The 22414-nt window shown below is 35.0% G+C and overlaps 1 protein-coding gene and 1 long non-coding RNA gene across 3 annotated transcripts in view; both read right to left on the minus strand.

Annotated features, from left to right (window-relative positions):
* Positions 1-10081, minus strand: part of LOC129666599 (uncharacterized) — a 56852-nt gene extending 46771 nt beyond the window's left edge. The window contains exons 1-2 of the long non-coding RNA XR_008718610.1: positions 9756-10081; positions 6272-6356 (exon numbers count right to left, since the gene is read on the minus strand). This is a non-coding gene — a long non-coding RNA (uncharacterized LOC129666599). The remainder of the gene's footprint in view (positions 1-6271; positions 6357-9755) is intronic.
* An 8103-nt stretch (positions 10082-18184) lies between these two features.
* Positions 18185-22414, minus strand: part of Nectin3 (nectin cell adhesion molecule 3) — a 49480-nt gene continuing 45250 nt past the window's right edge. For both annotated transcript variants that reach the window (XM_055593799.1, XM_055593793.1), the window contains exon 6: positions 18185-19992. In XM_055593799.1, the coding sequence (XP_055449774.1) occupies positions 19412-19992 (581 nt within the window). In that variant the 3' untranslated portion in view covers positions 18185-19411. The remainder of the gene's footprint in view (positions 19993-22414) is intronic.

The following is a 22414-nucleotide window of genomic DNA, read 5'->3' on the forward strand; positions in this document are numbered from 1 at the left end:
TGTTTATCAAAGTATACAACATCAAATCATCAATTTAAATCATAAATAATGCAAGTTATTTATATCCAATTAGAACATCCTTTGGTCCCTTGCTTTCTGGCATCTGCATACCCACAAGCCCTAGACCTGGCCCATGAATTCTTTTTGTTTGTAAGACTATTTCTAACAGGATCTCAAGGGCAGGCTCTTTGACCTCCCCCCCCCCCCCCAGGGGAGGAACAGTCCTGTTAGGCCATAGAGGAGGACTTTGCAGCCAGCCTTGAAGATACCTGATAAAACAGGGTCAAATGAAAGGGGAGGAGGTCCTCCCCTATTAGTGGACTTGGAAAGGGGCAGGAAGTAGACCAGGGAGGGAGTTGGGGAGGGGGAGGGAATGAGGGAGCGGGATACAGCTGGGACACAGAGTTAATAAATTGTAACTAAAAAGAAAAATAAAAATTAAAAAAAACAAAGAGTTGGAAGTGAAAAGCACAAAGATATATGATGAAGTTTACTCCTGTTTTCTGTGATTGGAGACTCTACCTATTAAAAGTCAACTATTTGCATGAAAAAAAAAAAAAAAAAAAGAACCCTGACTCAAAGAAAAAGGTCAAAGAGCCATCAGTGGAGGAGGATTGCTCACATTAATCTTAGGCCTGTATTGCATATGAAACCCCTCACATATGAAATAGCCACACACATACATTTTAGCAAAGGAAAAGAAATATCAAGGTTTCCCCGCCCAAAAAAGGAAGAAAGAAAACAAAACCAGAAGGAAAACTAGATTTTCCTATCAGCTGAAGTATTTACTCTGTTGTAATATGCTGTTTAGTTGAAGAGCATGAAAGAAAATCAGCCTCACACAGATATGTTGGGAAATGGAGGCCTATTTCAATAGTCCTTTTAGTAAGTGATTTTTTTCTGCAGTACTACACCCAAATGGTGTATTGGTGTTAGTTTCTTAAGGACTTGCTTTACAGAACCTCAAGATTCATCAGTAAACTTCACGTTCTGTTTTCTGAAAGAACAGCACATTTCTACATATGCATCAAGCATGCTGGGTCCTGCACCCCTCACTTATAGAAACTGTTCGGTATATTTTTACAACAGAAATAGTGCTCATAAGTTATTTTTAATACCGTTAAGGTTTTACATTCACTATTGTCATCTGACAGATAATTTTAGATGTATTAACAAGAAGTAACATAGAACCCTAGGTGGTTTTGGTGTGAGCCTTTCCACATGTTAGTAACACCCATCTAGCAGAAGCCATGGAGGGAGAGGTAGAGAACACAGATGGCGATCAAAATCCTTAACAGTGTACAATGAACCCTAAGAGAAAAGAGTGCATGTGTTCCAAAGAAGACATTTTATTCCAGCACATAAACAAACACCAAAATGAGAGCCCATGTGATGTCTGGAATTGATATTACCATGGTTGTCAGTTTGCATTAACGTAATCCCGAAGTTCAATACACAGTTTTATGAAGCCTGGGAAGTCATTCATAAAGTCAAAAAAAAAAAAAAAAAGAGAGAGAGAGAATATTTTGGCAAGAAAAAATTGATAGACAATTCGCTACAGTAAATAGTAAATCATATAACCAACTTATGGTTTAATAAGAAAACACAAAAATATAATTACACACTTAAATTCTCAGAAATTTAAGCAACTAGTGATCCCACAGGTTAAACAGTTCTCCACTTGAAATTACTCACACAAAATATCAGTTTTAAAATAAAACATTAAACTACTAGACTTTTATATAATTTAAGAAACTAATCTAATCCTTGATTGCATAAAAACTACTGATATCATAAAGTTATAAAATAGGAAATAATCTAAAACAAAGGACTATACTATATCAGAATTTCTAAATAAAAAACAAAGTTCAAAACACAACTAAAAAAATTGGGCAGGGGGATGCAAATTGGTGGTTCTGTAACTAGTAACTGGTTATAAAACTAGGGCTGATTTCAACCAAAATCCACAGAAAATATCTCATATTACAGGATGAAGAGGGAAACAGGTTTTGCATGCTATTTGTAAGAACACTTATCCATACTATGGCTAACATCTTCTGAAATGTAAAAAAAAAAAAAAAAAAACAAAAAAAAACAAAAAAAACACAAATAAACAAAAAACAGAGTAATCTACTTCTTGGCATAAATTACAAGCACAACAAAATGCAAAAAATATTTTCACCACAACTATGCAAAATAATAAGGATCTCATTGGGTGAATTTTGTGTATTACTGTAATGGAGTATTTCGAAAGTCACCTAGAGTGGGGCAGAGATACACAAACAGAACTTAGACTTAAACCGTTAAAACACACCTAGTCTGGTGGGGACATGCCAACTGTCAACAAATCCAAGATTCTGATTCAAGGAAATTGAAAAGTGTATTTATGAATATTCGTTTAACAACCCAGAGGATCTTGATGAAGGGAACTGCATTTGCCACCCTGAAAAATACAGTAGCATGGAAGACATAGTAAACAAAGAAAATTTTCAAACCAGATATATCCTACGGCCCTACCTCTATTTTAAAATAATCATTCACAGACAATATGAAGTCAAGTCATGGAGAAAAGTACAGTGGGGATCTTCAACAGCAGTGATGCTGAGGAGAAGGAACTGGGATCTTTGAAGATCGTGAAATGAAAAGAAAAGAGATTGATCTTTTTAAGTTTCTGTAAGATTGGATTATAGATTTTGTATGAAGAGTACACTTGTGCATGAAGCACACAAGGAAACTAAGCCGTCATGAAATGGTAGACACAGTTTAGCGTTGCACCCTTGTATGTTTCATAAATGAAGATCTCTTCTGTGAGCTGTTCATCTAGAGAAAGGACACACTGGCGGATTTAAGTGCTTTTTGCTGTCAGACAAGACAGTGCTTCATTTCCTGCCACTTGAGACATCTTCTCTGTAGAAAGACATTTCCCACTCAAGCCAAGTGCCTTTCACAATACCAGGCTTCATTTTCATGAATGACTTAGATCTGGAGGAAAAGCTCTTAGGTACTACCACCAAAGTAACGCTCATTACTGTGAAAAGGCATACGTGGGAAAGAGTCACTTCTTTCTAGCATTTCTCAAGGAAAACCACCAATGAATAGGTCAGCACACACGGAAACTTGCAGACAAAGGGTTACATTCATCATAAAGATTCCACAGTACTTACTGATGGATCGGAACTTGATTGTAGGAATGCTGCTGATCTAAGGCCAAAATAATAATAGGCTACCTTTCGTTCCCTTAGCAGCCATTCACTTCAACTTCTGTCAGGCTTGGAATTCTTGTGTCCATCTGGTCAGAGTTCTTGTAATGCTTTAATGTAACAGACCACTAGTTTCCACCAACTCAAAAGGCACAAACACTTTCACACAGTGCATAGTACCTACATTTGGAATGTCCACACTCTGCTGTAGCCTGCCTAAGCTAAGTTTCCACCAGTGTATTTGAAAGTGTGCCTCAATTTAAGACTTTCTTTCCTTGTTCTATATCTTGTTTCTACACTGGGGCATGGTCCTGGAGGTTACCCTGTGCCTGGGCTGTGCACATTCACATTTGGCTCAAGAATAAACTATCTCTATTGCCTTTGAGGAGAGAGTGGTGTTTAATGCTGACATCAGGCTCTTCCTTAAAGCCAGGTTGGCCTTCTGGAAACATAAGCCCTTTGTCACTAGGCATACAGCTAAGTAATGATTTCAAGTAGAAACTAACGAATTTAAAAACTCATAAGTTATCTTTTGAATCAGAGCACGGCCACAATAAACTTACAGATTCCTTAGTAAACAAGAATAGTTATATGCTTTGCCATTTGATATGATAAACTTAAAACAAATATCCATACAATTAGTGTATGATATTATAATTGGAAAGGCATAATAAATTCACTCCATTTCCAAATGCATTCTTAAAAGGATGAAGAGTTGTCTAATTTCATGTCCAACTCAGGTTCTGATTCTCCTAGGCAATATTTTCTAGATTCAGTTTTATATATTGAGAAGAAAACACTGCTGACTGATGCTTTTGACTGCTTGGTGTCAATGAGGAAAAAGAAATTACAATGCTAACTGGTTGCTTACTTCTCAAGGACCAATGTTGCTCATGTGTTTATAAGATGTTTCCCCAGCAAGTTTCCTTCAACAAGTGGTTTTGACTACTTTTCAGTGTCATTCTTCATTTCTGCCCAGGATTATGCCTCTTACTAGACTTAGTACAATCAAATTCCTCTATTATCTTAGTAATTCATCTCCTACCTCGAAAACTGAGCCATCCTGAAAGCCCTCTGCTTCACTGTCATCTCAAGTCATCCAAGAACAGCTTCCTTCTGTTTTTATGCAGTCTTTTAGTGTATATGTAATAGTTGTAATTTCATTCTTTTTTTTTGTTTGTTTGTTGTTTTGTTTTTTCGAAACAAGGTTTCTCTGTGTAGCTTGGCTGTCTTAGACTTGCTTTTTAGCCACGCTGGCCATAAAATCAAAGAGATCCATCTACCTCTGCCTTCCCAGGCATATGCCACCTCACCCAACTCGCTTGTAATTTCTTAAATAAGACGCTAATATTTTAAGGTCTTAACATATGACCTGAACCAAATAACTTTTTCTACTTCTTCTATAAACAGTCATCTTCAAAATACAAGGAATAAATTATATATAAACTGATTTTTCTAACAAGATTTAAATTATATTCAATTAAATTTCTTCTAAAAAAAAAGCCCTAATATTAATATCCTAAACAAAATTCTCAGAACAAAGCCTGGATACCCACAGAATAAGGCGGGAACCCTCTCTAGCATTTATCATCTCTGGTCAAGAGCGCCACAACCATTTCACACTGTTTCCCACTTTTATTTACTTGCCAAAGGCTGTACTTTATATGAAACAGGGCTCTGAAAAGATCCAGTGTCAAGATTCACAGCTGCAGGAGGGCAGCGCTGGAGCCACTGCTAGCGGCAGTACTTGGACGAGTGCTCCCTACTCCTGCCTGCCGCATCCAGGCTTAGCAGCAGGCTGACTGTACAGTGAGCAAAGGAACAGGAGCTGAGGATGTCTTCATGGAGCCATTCCTTTTCTCCAACCAAATTAAGTGCAATGTGTATTCAGAGTGAATGCAGGGTGGAGATCAAAGGCATAGTTTTCAAGGAAAAAAAGACTATTCTAGAATCCAATCCCAGATACTTAGAGAGAACATAAAACACTATATGTGTAACAGAGAAAATGGAAGCAAAACAAACTAAAACTGCTAACACAAAAAACCCACAAAATGGCTACAATTGAGAATAAAAAATTAAAGTACTTGTATAATCTTTCTCAAAAATATTAACTAGATGTAGATACAATATGACAAGCGCTGCACTTTCACATGAGCTACTGAACATTCACTTTAACATAAATGCTGAAAATCACCATAACATGAGGATCCAATATTCATTTTCAGGATTTTAAACTAGAATACATAGCACCTGTTGCTCAATAAAGGGATGCTAAAATTTAGACCTCTTTCATACTGAAGAGAAGAGTAAAATGTATTTCTCAAAGAAAAGCAGGTATCCACAACATTGCACTAAAGGTTCTTATGGTCTTTTCATCCACATCAGTGGCAGACTCTCTGATCACCTCCCTCTGGGAGTTCATCCTTACCAGGCCACAAAGAAAGACCATGAAGCCAGTCCTAATGAGACCTGATAAGCCAGGGTCAAATGGGACGGATGGGGGGGGGTCCCTATCAGTGGACTGGGGGAGGAGCATGGGAGGAGAAGAGGGAGGGAGGGTGGGATTGGAAGGAGATGAGAGAGGAGGCCACATCCGAATACAAAGTGAATAAAGTGTAATGAATGATAAATAAAATTTTTAAATGCCAATTTTTACAATACATCTGTAGGTCAATAGCTCACAGTCTCCAACCGCAGCTTTTAGAGAAGGGCCAGTACAGGACTGACTTCCCTTACTCACATGAAGTCTGACTGATAACCCGTGTATTTCAGAGGAATACTTGAACATGTTAAGAATTTTATACCATTACAAAACAGATGACAATGTTTTGAGAAAATAATACAAATGGCATAGGATTAAAAAAAAAAATTTATTCACTTTGATTTTTGCAATGGGGTCTCCAGTAGCCCAGGCTGGCCTCAAACTCACTGTGTAGCCAAAGCTGACTTTAAACTTCTGGTCTTCCTGCTCCAGCCTCTCGGGTGCTGGGATTGCAGCTGTGCACTGCAACAGCTGGGCAGATTTTCAGAAGCTAGTTCAGGTGATTTTAAGTGCCTTTGTGAACACGTACCTGGCACAGAAGATCTTTCTGAGGCAAAGAAGGAGCTCGTTCTTCATACACAGGGGGTGGCTTGTGTGTAGGTGGAAGGTCGATTCTGTGTTCCAAACAGTGAACAGATGGGGGGGAGACAAAACAAAGAAAACAAGGTTCTCACAAACCAGAAGGATATTTTCTTCATACTAGAAGAATACATAATTAGTCTATTCTACATGCTTAAGTTATATTCTGTTCATAACAAAAATAAGTACTACTTCTAATACGTAACACCAAACTAGTTTATTCACATTAATGAAATAATCCAAGAGGAGCACTGAAATTATTAAGCAAGTAATCTTGTGCATGATCCATCTTTTTAAATTTAATATATTTTCACCTTTGATTATGAAGACAAACATTTTAAATACAGTATTGTTTTTTAAATATTTTTTTATTTATTGTACATGTGCATATATCTGTCACATATAAGTGGATGCCCAGTAGCCAGAAAAGAGGTCAGATGTAGAGGAATTTGAATTCAGAACATGGCTGCTCTGGCAAGAGATCACATCCAAAGACCTTCTAGGTCTGTGTGATCCAGCTGGAATATAGACATGCCTTTAATCCCAGAAGATAGGCAAGCAGATCTCCAAGTTCAAGGCCAGCTTGGTGTAGAGCAGGTTTCAAGTAAAGAAAAGCTTAGGTCCAGGCATGGTGGTACATGCCTTTAATTCCAGCACTTAAGAGACAGAGTCATTCAGATCTCTTAAGTTCTAGTTGGTGCTGTTCAGGCAGTTTGGTTGAGAGTCAGTCTGGAGGTAGTGCAGGAGTTGAGTTCATGGCATTGTGTAGTTCCTAGAATTCAGAGGCAGTTTTTACCAGGAGAGTTGTAAAGAGAGATTGACGAGAGAACAAGCTAGACACAGGTGAAGACAGAAGGAGCCAGAGAATGAGAAGGATCCAGGAAATCAGAACAGATTGCTAGAGTCAGTTTGAGGCCAAGCAGAGAAACTGAGAGAAACCAGACTGAATCAGAGTTTGAGCCAGAAAAGCTGAGTTGAAGCAGCGGCTAGAGTTTAGAAAGAACTACAAATGGTGAGCAGATTCAGCAGTAAGTCTCAAGCTGAAGGCTTTCTAAGCCTAGGTTAGATTGTATGGAGGCTTGAAGCTTTCAGGACTAGGCACAGGATAGCAGATGGAGGCAATAAGCCTCAGAGACAATTATCAGGAGAATAAAAGTTACTTGTACAGTCAGACCCCTTGCTGCCAGAGTCACGGTGGAAGTGAGCCTCCAGATGTGGGTGCTTGGACCACACTCAGCTCCTCTGCAGGAGCAAGAATCTTAACTCGCTAAGCCATCTCTCCAGCTGCTAATGTGTCTATTATTATGTTTCTCCAAATGGTCATTGAAGTGACTTGAAAGATTAACAGAAGTTCACATTATGGTTTGAAACTGCTTTCCAATACAGATTTTTCAAAAGGGCCACCTTGGGGCTGGAGAGACTGCTCAGAAGTTAGAAGTTCTTGTTCTCACAGAGGACCCTGGTTCATTTTCCATCCTGCACCCACACGGTGTTCACGATCATTCTGAAATTCTAGTTCCAAGGGATGTGATGCCTGGTCTAACCTCCACGTGCACCAGAAATGCACATGATACAGAGACATACATGCATACAAAATGAACATGCACACAAAACAAAAATCAATAAATCTTTTTAAAAGGGTTCACTCATTTTTAGAACATTTACTCAATAAAATTAATATTTTTTAGCAGCAATCCATTATAAATTAAACCATCTGAAATAGACAAAGGATCCAGGATTTCCCTAAAGAATATATTTTTGATGAACTCATTTGTAAAATTCCCTGATATTCACATATATTTTAAATGTCACTCATATATTTAAAAACAAATTCATGAGTCCTGTTTTATGGAAAATAATCTCATACACATACACAGTTTTCAATGCTTTTGAAAAGTAAAGATGTATTTCCAGTATTTTTCACTAGCAAATAAAAGAAAAAGCTACCTATATTAAAAGATAAATGAAATCTTTATATGCTAAAATAATAAATTTGCCATGATATACTCATTTGTCGATATGAACTTGAACCAATATTTTTTAGTGAAAAGTATTAAAAAGTTCATAAAAGAGCTCCAGTCTTTGAGTTATCAAACTAAAGCAGCATTTTGCCATCTTTTATTCATAAAAATAACTTTCCTCTAATGAAAATTGCACCAGGCATGGTAGCACACACCTTTAATCCCAGCATTCTGAAGGAAGAGGCAGGCAGATCTCTGTGAGTTCAATGCCAGTCTGGTCTACAAAGTCCAGGATAGCCAGAGCTCTGCTACACAGAAAAATCCTGTGTCAAACAACAACAACAAAAAAAAAAAAAAAAAAAAAAAAACAAAACCCAAACCCCAATTTCCAAAAAAAGCAAAGCAAATTACAAAAATTTATAGTACCATATAGGTAAGGGAACAGAGGCCTATGGGACCAGTGACCTGCTTGTGGCAACACTGACTACACTGACAGGGTCTATAATCCAGAAAGACCAGTGCAGTGACTATGTTAGATTAAATAAATCCTTATTGGTTTTTTGAGACAGAGTTTCTCTGTGTAGCCCTGGCTGTCCTGGAACTCACTCTGCAGACCAGGCTGGCCTTGAACTCAAGAGAATCTCCTGCCTCTGACTCCTGAGTTCTGGGAATAAATGCTGCACACACCTGACACCCCAAAACACTTTATGAAAAAGTGAGAGACAGAGAGAGAAAAGGAACATATCACTTGAATACCAGCCTCATGCCCTCCTGCAACAACAGACTACACAGAAAACCCCACTACTCAGTTCACAAAGCAAAGCCATCTCATTCTGTTCCAAATACAACCATGTGAAATATAAAAGGTATCATCCAGCCAAACCAGAGATAGTGACAAGATTCAAAGGAAATATATAACTAGTTATACCATTCCACAACAAGGTACAATATTTATCTTACAATGCAATCTCAGTAATCAGGCCAAAAGCTGTTTATTCATTCAATGAAAGGATGCTCATTTTATAATTTACTGAAACAAAGCATTTTTCTTAAGGAAAAGTCTTTACAATGAGAGCCTTTAAAAATAACTCTTGGCATAGTTTAATTTTATCTATATCTAAGACAGACATATAATCAATTAAGTCTAAGATGTTTCTAATAGTGAAACCAGTAATTATTAAAAGTATTCAGGTTGGACAACATAAGTTGTAATTATGATGCATTTGGAAAAATGTCCCATGCCTGTGGTTTAGGATCTGCTTAACACATGTGCTTCCGGTAGCCCTATGAAGATGCTCATTTACTAGGATGTAGTTTGAGATGTTCTGATGAAAGCACAGCCAACTGACATGGGCCCAACGCTCTACTTCCTTCCATCTGTTGAACACTAAGGAGAAGTAATGTAAAGGTGGACATAAAGGCTGATGGAAAATGGATGATCACAGCTGAACACAAGTACAAACTGTTACCTACACTTTGTCAAGATAGGATGGTCTCTTCTTCCGTGGTGTCAGCAGCACAGTCACAAAGACAGCGATGATGAACAGGGCCAGGACAGCCCCAATCACAGCTCCAGCCACTGCAATGGATGAGGTCTGCTTAAGCGGGATGTCTGTTAAGTAATAAGAAATTAAGCTTTTCAAACAACTTTAAATTAGAGTCTTTGAAGTTGCATGCTTTAATTTTACAGTGCTCAATGAGTATTTGATTAAAGTATGCTATTTGACAATTAGTATAAAGGACCCCAAATTTAATTCATCAATTTTAGGAGCTTTATGTTAAGAAATTTCTATTTTCCTTAAACACCCCAGCTTTGCTTTCCTCAATTAATGGAAAGAATATTTTTAACCAGGCATTATTGGGTTGATACATTCTCTACAGTCAACAAATATCTAAAGAAAACAGTAAATAAAAATGAAGATAATTTTAAATTTTCATTCTAACAGGTGATAAAAAAAAAAACAATCAGTTGACCATTAAAACAAACACTTACCATTTTCATTCTATTCAGATGAAAAAGAAACACTATTAAAATCCTGTGATAATATTCAATGGCTAAACCAAAAGAAAATTCTACAAATATAGTATAAAAAGTAACAGTAACAGTAGATACTTTAAAAACTTTACAAAATGTTTTAAAGTGGAATATTTCAAAACAGTGGAGACATCAACAATGGCAGTTCTTTCCTATATGGTTAAAGGATACATGTCAATATATAAAACTTGTGAAATACTAATATATTTCTCAAACTAAAGCATACATTCTGTTAAGAAGTTAATGTAGCAGTTAGCATCTCACACAAATTTTAAAAAGATGACATCCATAAATTCAGAAAAAAATGGAATCAACACAATTCAAATGTATTAAGTAATATCACTGTTTTACATTGCTTATTGTAGCCATATGAAATCTAACAACTCAATTTTGTGGAGTGACTCATAAGTTTCTTCATACCCATTTTCTGGTTTTGTTGATGTGTTTTGTTTTCCTCTGTTTGAGATAGGATACCATGCATCTCACGCTAATCTGGCACCTGTTGTATAGCCAAGGCTAACTATGAACTCATGATTCTAAAGGTGGGACCTTGTACAGTGGGGATTACAGGCATCTGTCATCATGCCCAGTTTATGTGCTGCTGGGGAACCAACCCCAGTTTTGCATATGGTAAGTACACACTCCACCAAATGAACTACACCCTCATTCCATAAACTTGGTTTTGTTTTAATCTTCTACCCAGTAAGGTAGACAGTGAAAATACCACTTTATACATGAAGACAGGGTTTTAAAGTATCCTGTCAGTCATCCAGTAAATGCTCAATACGGAACAAAAGGAAAAGCTGGGTTGAGACACAAGTCTTCAGCCCTTGCTTTTTCTCAGATTTTGGGGTTGGGTGGGAGGCAACAGCTAATAAAGGCTTGCCCTTTGTCTATAGGAAATAAAAAGCTGTTTTCATGAAGATGTATGTCTCATGCCTTAATTCCTTACAATTACATCTTCACACCAGACATGGCAAACTGAAATGGAAATGAAGGGCTGGCATGTTGGAAAAGTTTTATCTACCCAAGTACTATTATTCAATTGTAGTACTAAGAAGGCTGAGGCAGATAATGTCTGTCAGTTCAAGACCAGTCTTGTTCACATGTCGTTTTACTTTCTATGATTTTCTTTTGCAAACTAATAATATAGTTTACTTGTGGGTCACTTCATTAGCTTCATTTCAGATTGCACCTCTTACCCTTCAGAACAAGTCATCCATCTGAATAAACTGTCAATGAACACAATCTTGACAGAGTGGGAAAAACATGTGATTGTGCTCAAACTACAACTTTTAGCATAACTGAGATTATCAACTTCTGTTTATCAGTCTAATTACTAGCTCTCAATTTGATACCATAAAATTCAAATATTTGTCAGTACAGTCAAAGAGTACTTAGTGCTTGTAAATGCAAGAGAAATTTGGGATCATTCTACATAAGGTTTTCTTCAGAACAGAAATTATATTTTTAACCACTACACCAAACTTCAATGTGGATGAGTCTACTGTCTTTACTGAGAGGCTAACTGAAATCCAAAGTCAACCACCTAAAAGCAGTGGCAGAAATAAAAAAAAGTCCCAATTGTCAAATCTGCTATTTCTTATGCACTAGGTCTTTTAAATATGCCTTTAAAAGAATGTTTCCTCTGGTAGAGGTAAAATGGACCTATCCCTAGTACACACACTTTAAATTTGTGATTCCTTATTTTATAATGATGTTCACAGGATAGTAACAGTAGTACTTCCAAAATTGTTTTTCAAAAGCTGAGGTTACTTGAGTATGAGTGCAAACTAAGATTTTTCAACCCACAGATCATCACAAAAGTAGTTCACATGGGTAAAGATGATGGTAAATACATAAAAGTTACTTTCCTCGTTTCTCTTCCTGGTTCTTTTACTAATTTAGAAAAGAGACAAAGCATACTTAAGGATAATCAAATGCTTTAAGAATACAAGTTGAGTGTCAGTATGAAACATAAAGAAAGATGTAAAATCTTTTGCATGCAAAGCATTTTGATGCGAATTTGAGAATTTGATTCAAAAATACCATTTCAGATAAACATAGAGCCCATACATAGACTGTTTATATTGCACAAGTAAAAGGTTCACTGTGAAAGTGAAACTTGATTTTTTTTTTTTTAAACCTAAGCTAGTGACTTGAAGAAACATCTTATCACCTAGGGAAATGGCCCACAAAACTCTTACGTGTCTTAAGTGCCAGAAAATAAGTGTTACAATTTTACCATGAAAAGGAGGTATATGAATCTCTAAAAACAACAGATTGCTTCTTTCACAACAGTTACAGTATCTCACATTCACTGGAAATTTACTCCCTATTCCACAAAAACTTACCCCCCAAAAGAAAAATGACAATCTGTTATGTCAAAAGCATAGCACCTATAATAAAGATAACAATTGTACATCTTCTAAGACAAATGTTCAAAAAGGCCAGTTATCAGCCATCCAATACATATTGAACTTTTAGAAAAGCATGCACATATGAAATATTATAGGTATCAAATATAATTTGTTTTCATTATCCATCTTTTACTTACTCTCACAGTGTACCAAACCGTTATTGCCAGATTTTCCCATAAATAAGCCCTCAGTGTTCAGGGCTGAGGACCCAGACCTTGTAGATGCCGAGCAAGCTCATGGTCTACACCTGTGCTACACTGCCAGCCTTCATTTATCAACAGCTCCTTCATGATCTCTACATGACAGCTGAGCTTGTATCCAAAAAAAAAAAAAAAAAATTAATCCCACCATTTTTTTCTAAGTACCATATTTATCTCAGGTCACTTTCAGGGGCTCATTCAATGAATTGGCAGGCATCTATGTGCCAAGCACTGTACCACCGCTAGGAATACACACGTGAACCAGTCATTATACTGGTCTTCACAACAAACAGAAACATTCCAAGATGAGGTTATAAAATTCATGAAATACACACAGTCCAATCAAGTGCAGAAATAGCATTTACATTTGAAACACACTTAATGGGGCTGGGGGTAGAACTCAGAAGTAATGCTTGCTTAGAAGGAGAAGCTACCTTCCGTTATTAGCAAATCAACACCATCACAAACACACACACACACACACACACACACACACACACACTCAAGGAAAAGCAAAAAGGCAGCATGGTTATAAAAAAAAGCAAGTCATAACCAACATACAACGCATCAACTGGCACTGTCAACCTGACATGATCAAGTGCCACTTCCTCACTTGCCGCACGGGGCCCCACAATGCATTCCTTCCATGGGGAACTGAGGTGTCTTTAAGAGCTCCGTATTAAGCCAAGTATCAGAAGATATGAACAACAGAAGGTCTTTGAAATTATTGAATCAAAAAGTCTAAAAACCGAGATTTTAAAAAGGAAGCACATTTAATCATTTTTAAATATTTTGTGAGAAACGAGGTTGTTTTAAAATGAAGCACATTGTGTATCCCAAATAGTGACAATTACACTGACATTTTCAAAGTATTATTTTTCAGAGTCAAAATGTCCATTTCAGACTATTTTAAAATACATACAACTGAGTTGCTCTAGAAGCACAAATGTACTTGGAATACATACTAATGTTACAATCAAAAGTTTTCACTGATCTACAAAAGACAGACTAAAATAATAAAATGTAAACCTGGGATACATACAAGATGATTGAAAAGACCATGGGTTGCATTTGTTTTTTCTGTTGAAGTATCATAAATCTATCATTTGAGATGTACTTCTATGGACTGGCCTCCCAGTGTGGAAAGGGGGTGAAAGTAGTTTTCAATAAAGGGAAAGCGTGGACATAATTATTCATGTATCAGGCACACCGCAAAGGGAAAGCACAGTTAATACATCTGGATATGAGTAGGTCCTCTGTTACCGTGTCTCAGCACCAGGACCAAATGGTTGCTAAGGTCGGAGCAGAAAAGCAGGTATTATGAGGCTCCCAGTGGAAGAATGCATCCTCTCCTATGAAGCCACCTTGCGCACACAATGAAACTTGAATGCAAGCAAGGATATAGACCTTAATATCAACTTATGAAAATGCAGTGAATGCATTTGGGGCTAAGGGACAATCTACACAGGGAAACTATAGGAAAATAAAGCCATTTTAGAACACAAACAAAAACACGGAGGGAAGAAATGTGGGCCAGAACACACAAGAAGGTATTTCTAAAATTACAATACACAAATCATACTTGGATCCTGATTAAAACTGATAAAAGTGACAGAAATGTGAATACTTACTGCTTGAAGTTAGAGAAATATTTGGTTTTGGTATAATAAAGATACGAAGAAAACTTTCTAAAAAGCTACAATGGCTGATTTCTAGAACGATCTTTATCTTTTAGAATGCATGATGATTTACCGCCAATGAGGTAATGACAGAAATGCTGACATGCTTAAAATGCTGTGACAGTGATCTGGTAATAACCAAAGCAGGTGGATTAGAAAAAAAAAAAATTCCACAGGTAGCTTTTCCCTGAGACATTTCTAGTAACTGGAATGGTAAAATTTCTGTACTGGTGTATTGATGTAGAAATACTATGAATGTAAGAAAATAAGGCTTTTGATGGTTCTCAAGCATTAAGGATTACTTCTGTGGCAATGTTACCATCCAATACTCACTTTTTCACCACTGCCATCATGGCGTACAGCTAGGATAGTAAAATGCTACTTTCTTCCCACAATGAAATAAACTTTATTCTTCTAAGGTGAAACATATATTCCCTGCTGCCAAGCTCCAATTAAATATATACAGTACAACCTGTTGTAAAGTTACGCTTAATTTTGCTTCTCATTTTCCTATTTTAAAAATCTAGATATATCATAACAAAAGAAAACACACATATGTAAACAGAGACATGTCTAAACTTTAAGTCGGGATACTGTCGACACTATTCTAAAGTTGCTTCCATGAATGAATTTTTATTGGTATATCATGAGGTGAACAAGAACAATCCAAAGTGTATGCCACTTGAAGAAATGGCTGCTTATTTAAAAAAAAAAAAAAGTCTAGAAAAATACAGACCATTATTAAAAATAACAAATAGTAAACAGGAAATTGAGTAGAAAGTGTTGTTTCTCTTCAAAACAGTTCATAAGCAGTAAGTAAACACCACTAAATGACAAGCTAAGTAACTATTAAAATGAGGTGACTTCAAAATGAAAACCAACTGATATTTACATGCAGTGGTTCCAGGACCCCAAAGTGCCAAAATACAGTGACGTTCAAATCCCTAGCAATGTACTAGATGAACATAATCTCTACATATCCTACATGCTTTTATCTTCAGATCACTTAAAATGCCTGATGAATAGTAAATTCCATGTAATGGTTATATGTAGTGTTTACAAAAAGGCGAGACACACAGGTTGCACATGTTTGGTGCAGATGCAATTTTCCAAATATTTTTGAGTATCACACTGATGATGGAGACACAAAAAAGCTCCTGAATATATGCCAAAACCAACGGTCTAGTGGCTAACATGTCTTAGAGGCACTGTCAATGTTTACTTAACTCCCTCTTTAACCTGATATTCATTGTTTGGGAAGAGGAATGAAGGAGATCCTACTTCCTATGATTATTAATGGCATTTTAATGTTTAATTGAAAGGACAGTGGGTTATGCATATATGAACATACAAACACAGGCACATGAGCAAATATGAGGACAAAGAAAATAATACAGAATTTAGTCTCACTTTAGAAATACGCCACTGAAAAGCTTTGTTTCAAACTGTATTTCATGGTTTATTGCAAGGCAATGAGGACCAATACCTAATAAGTAATTTTCTTTCTTTCTTTTTTTTAAAGTATTGGTGAAAAGCTAAAACTGAAAACTGAATTCAACGCAGAATGTCAAAATAATATGAGAAATAAGACCCCCCATTTTGACAGGTCATTTCCAATTAACAAGTAGTGGGAAAACCTGTTTATACTCTAGACCCTGTAGGGTTGAAAAACTCACTACGTGTGCCATTTTTTCCTTTCTCATATCTTATGTTAATTACTTCCACATAAATAGCCTATTATAATTATATAGTTTAACAGCCTTTATCAAAATTACATCAAACATTTTATGTATTACATGGCTACATGTATTACATGTCACATTTTGCACTAATTCTAATTCCTATAATCCCTTAATTTAAAAATGTAGCTAGTTTCTTCCTAAAACTTTTCACACATGAATGACTATCAGAAGCAGCAATCACTTCTTTAAGAACACTAGCAATTTCTTTATATACAGCTGTGTGTGTGTGCGCGCGTGCACGTACGTGCAAATGCACGAGTCCAAGTGTGTGTGTGTGGAAAGGGATGGACACAGATACACACACAGCACTTATTAGGCACGTGGTTAAATACTAAATGTTCAAATATAATCAAGTACTATTTTAGAATTAACTTCCAGCTTACAGAAGTTTAGTGTATTTTAATAAAATTTACAGAAAAAAAACAACTTGTAGTACTGAAATGATTTAACCAGCAGAAAAGAAACCATGAAGCAAATATAAAAATGTAAAAGCAAATCGAAACATATCAAAGTAACAAAAAGTAAACATGGACCCTAAAGAGTAAACATTATCTTTCAATTTTCTAAGGAGAGATGCTTTTTACATTCCTAACAATCAGCTGTGCACATCACCAGTATTCACATGAATATTCATGTTCAGACAACTTTCTATGTACAGTGTACATACATAAAGCTTTAGTGAACAACAGTGCAATGTTTCCAAAAGCCATAAGCACCAGTATAAGATTCCTAAACCCTGCCAAGCCTCCAGCGTACCAAACGATCCAGATACAGACTACATTAAATGTGCCATAGGTTTCGAGGTTGCTTTTTGCCCACAAAACCAGAGGCGATGCCTAAAACTAACCACATAGTCAACCGAGTAATAGGAGCTCACCATCAGCAGGTATTTGTACTTTAGAAACAGCTCTCAAGATACATTACTAATTTCTTCTAGACTATATTTTCAAGTTGGGATTTATATAGACTCCTAAATGTAATCATTCTGCTTGGTCTCATACAACCTATCAAAACTCTACTTCTAAAGATAAAGTATTTAATCAAAAAAGCAATAAATTCTTATCTTTCACAGAAAGAAATAGACATCTCTTTCTTGTGGCTCATATCATTACTGATACTTAAGTGAAAATAAAGTTTGTTTTGTCACAGTGTGTTGTTGCTAAGAAAGTGTACTCCCAACGATTTGAACTAAGTGTCTATTTGTACATTAAGTGATTAAATATATTAAAACATATTTTCAATGAGATATTGGCAAACTAACTTTATTTCTTAATCTGATATTATTGCCTTACAATACATGTTAGGGTAGAGCTAATTTTCAGAACACTGCTAAAGAAAAATAGTGTCTAATCATTCAGAATAAAGCTGTCACTATTTGCAATATTTTAGGAATATGCCACAATTCTGTCTTCTATATGAAACATATAGAATAAAATTCTAGTATATATTTATATATAAAATTCACATATATATATGAATGAAGGAGGATTGGGAATATTGGTTGGTAGAGTGAAGAGTGCATAATTTTTCTTTTATTAAAAATAATTTATCTATTATGATTCATTTAATAATATCTTTACTGTCCTGGCAAGATACTTGTTCTACACAGTCCTTTTTCCTAGTCAACTGATAGAAAAACATTCTTTGGGCCTTAAAACAGTTTCTATTATCACGATTTTAAGAACTCTACTGCAGAACTAATTCACCATACAAAGAACATTAACATTTGAAGATTTATATAACATCTCTCAGAAATTATATGATATTGGAAAGAATATAGTTAATGAACTATGTGAAACAAATGAACAAAATAAACCCAAAAAATCTCATGATATGTTTCCAGTTTTAATTTGAAAACAAAAACAAAACACAAACAAAAAAAGCTTGAATCATACACATACATTTAGGAGAAAATGGAGAAAAAAAGGATGGATTGCCAATACTCAAAGTGTTATCAATGACTGATTCTGTAATTCAGATTTCTCTAATTAAACCTCAAGCTTCAAAGTTTATTTTCATTGCTTTTGTACATGTACCCGTTTGAACAATAGCAACATTAAATAACTAAAACAAGAAGATCTAGAAAATTCTTTGTATAGATTCCTGGCTGAAACAGTTCATGTCTAAGTCTGGCACACAAATATACTCAAATACCCTCTTTGTACTTATCTGCCTACCATATTTTCATCACTATTTATATACTTGTCAAATAAAGCATTAAAATAAGCTTAATGCTTCATGCACCAAAACCATGTTCACAAAACAACTTAAGAACTTTCTTCCAAAAATGAGAAAAATTAATAATTATTGTTAGGAGGCATATATTTTATTACTCTTCAATGTATTTTGGACAAAAATATTGACCAGCTAATTATGCTCTTCCACACATCATATTCACTGAGTTTATGGCCACAGTTTTAGTGCAACAAAATATCTTTGAAAAGCCACTTTACAGTAATTATGGCAAGGCTCATTAAAATGCAGAGGTAAAGATTCTATATATATAGAAACTTAGAAAATAATGTTGGAAGATGAAAGATACTCCATCAGGATGAATGATTTTAGTATACTAAAAATATATAAGCATTTCTTGAATTAGTTTTACTGTCAATTTTGATGGAGTACACTTAGTGGTGATAAGCTTTGAGAGGTATACGTTACACAAATATTATACTTGAGATTATAGTCTTAGGTAAACATTTAATACACAATACCAAGGTAGTTTCATTTTTTTCTGTTTTTAATTTTTGTACCAAAACGTCATACATTTAACGTTGACATTTCTTCTTACCTGTGTGCCTCAGACCAATAAAGTACTCTGCATTAGAATTTAAATCTTGAGACAGTAGTACAGCAGTGAAAAAAATTGTAAAGCAGCTCAGATACATTGAACCCAGATGTTACATTTTCATTTGTCAGATCAGAATATAAAAAGTAAGCTCGAAATCAACTTGAAAAAGCTTATTCTTCCTCAAGAAAAAGTATGAACAATCTGAAAATGATCAACTAGTATGAATGAAACATTGTACATAGTGAAGTCACATTAGTGGCTGTTAAACATACCACTCCCTCCTGGAAATTACGGAACCATCTACATGGGAAACTAAATCATCTTCATTTTCATCGTAGCGTTCATCATTGACGAACTTCATTCCCATTTTTAGATCTTCGTAATAATCCATCGGTCTTTCAAACCTAGTGAGATTTTCTACATTATTCCACTGAGTTTTTTCAGGCTCTTCTAAGTAGTCTTTACGTATTAGATTGTTCACTGGATTTTTGTTTTCTTTTTTTACACTGTCTGGGTAAGAATCAAGCTCATCTTGTTGAAGAACATCGATTTGCGATTCTTTCTGCATGTCTGACGGTGGAATGTAGTTTTTGGCAAAGTAGTCTCCACGAAACGTCCGTCGTCTCCTATAGCAGAATATTCCAGCCAACACACTCACGAGCACTATGAAGAGGGCCCCACCCACTACACTAGCAATGATGGTGCCAATTGTGTCATCCTTAATTGTTGCCAAAGTTGACAATGGAAAGGGCAATTTTTTAGGTTCTGTTGCTAGATCCTCGATGTCAGCAGTTGAGGAATGCCACTGAACTGTAGGCTGAAGGGTGGTGGTAGTAGGAGGATCTAATGGAAACAGTAAAGATAGACAAGACACAGAAAGGCAGAGAATGTCAGTGAGGCTGATCCAGCAGCAGTTGAGAAGGCAGCACAGCTCATATTTACATATTCACAGTAAAAATAGTTTTTCATTCTTAATTTAAGATTAGAAAGTAATGTAACTTACAGATATTTAAAAAAAAATCCTGACACTTTTGTCAGTTACCAAGTTAATGAGAAAAATAAAACTAGTGGTATGAGTCCAAAGTCACTGATCCACATTTGAGTAATACTGTGCACTAAGGAATGGGTTGCTGTTCCAATGTAGACTGTTACTTAATTGATCTGTACATCCCGGCTTAAGAACTATCATATAAAATTTCAATTAAATAAAATATTTCAAATGGGTAGTTTTTTAGCCAGTAGCAAAAGGATTAAAATGATAATTAAAGTGGAATATTTTCTTAATATGTATCTTTACTTAATAAATAAGATCAGAACTTATCTTTTAAAAGAATGAAAAACCATAGAATCTTGTTAAGTGGGCATACTATATATAAGTTGTGGGTTTAATAATTCTCTCAAAAATATTTATCTTAAATAAAATATACTATAAACTTTTTATGAAAGATATATAATAGTAAAAACCATTGTTTGGTAATTTAAAAAGTAAAGCACATATGTAGAACGGTATCAATCAAATGGGCTATTATGAAACGAAACTAACAAACACAAAGGAAAAACATACTAATTGCCTCTAATAATCAATGGATAATATATTTGTGTAATTCCATGCCATTGTTTTAGGACAGACTGTAAAAGGGAATAGCTAATATTTTAGAGAGAACATTCTAACAATATTTAAGTATTAGATGCGAATGGACCATTTATTAACATTATATTACAGACTAGCCATTAATATTAAAAAGCAACTAAACATAAAGAGTAAAAAATTAAAGATTGGTTAATTGTCCATTAAGTAGTATCTGTAGGCCATGATACATAAAGTTCTAGAGTTTAAAGATGAGTTTTAAAATGTTGAAGTTTTCAAAGAGAAAAATAAATGACCCAAATGATAATCTCCTAAAATTAATTTTTACATGAGTGGTTCTGACAGAGTTTTTAAAAATGATTGTTAGAAAAATACTAAATCTACATGGGGTAAGTTATTCTAACATCACAAGCTAAAGAAATATACTTACTGAAACAGGTTTCATCACGGAATGCCATATGTATAGAATGTGGTAAAAATTTAGCAAATACAGTATTTTAAAAAAACAAAAACAAAACAAAACAAAAAAACCCAAATAACGTAGAGCTCTTTTCCTATGGTTTTAAGGTTCTGTAACAGTTCATACTGATGGATGCTACCAAGGGCAGATGTAGACGAACCTAGGAAGACTTATGAGACAATTTTTTCTAGCTGGGCAAATTCATGTTCAAGAAAGCAACTGTTATTCTTTTTAGTGTCAACAAAGTAATGCTTCATATAGTCCAGCTTCTAGAAATTAAGGTACATAAGACAAAAACTTAAGCTTTGTTTTTGTGAGACAATTTATGTATTTTTTTAGGGGAATAACAGGGTAGCCAAGTTACCAAATGTAATTATTACAAAGAAAAAAATGTACCAACACGTTGAAATAAAACTACAAATTGCCTATATTAATTATTTAAAACTTATACATTGTATACATCTGTATACATGGAGACTTTCAAAGCTTATGATGGTCTCTAATGCCCTAGTTTTAATAAGAGCAATGCATACACCTAAACTCCCCACCAAGTAGAAAATATAAAACTCAACAGTGTTATAATATACTGATAAAAATTTAACATTTTTATTTCCACTTGCAAAGTTCTTTATATGTACACAAATAAATTTCTACTGTCCTTTTACTTGTATTTTACAAAATAAAGATTTCAGAAAAATCAAACAAAAATATTTAAAACTTTAGTTAGCCTTATTAGTGGCCCTAGAAAATGTTTAATTCAAATTCACTCTTCTTAACAAGTGTTAAAGATAGCATGGCCATAATGTCAGTACTGCAGGAGTTAACACTTCCTTCATTTTATATCTTAAGCAATGGACATATGGCAATGGATAGCAGACCTATCTTTTTATTTTAATCTAGAATGAATCTCCGTCAAAGATTTTAATAATCATTAACAGCTACTTATCTATAGTGATTTAAAAATCTCATCATCACTCCTTATTGTTTCAATCAGACATTTTTATCTTCTTTGCTAAATGTTTGACATGAGAAGATGACAGATATGAAAATTGCAGTTGATTTTTAAGATCTCTACAAAGGAAGGGCCTTTTTAGTTTGTTTTGCCAACTAACTGATTAGTTCTGCTACATAAGAGAACAAATAGTAAACTTAGGAATATCCTTGTCACTATCAGGCACAATTCAGTCTAATAATTGTGTTAAAAATTAAATATATTC

Source organism: Psammomys obesus, unplaced genomic scaffold (genome assembly GCF_907164565.1).
Source record: "Psammomys obesus unplaced genomic scaffold, mPsaObe1.curated_primary_1811, whole genome shotgun sequence".
NCBI classification, from domain to species: domain Eukaryota; kingdom Metazoa; phylum Chordata; class Mammalia; order Rodentia; family Muridae; genus Psammomys; species Psammomys obesus.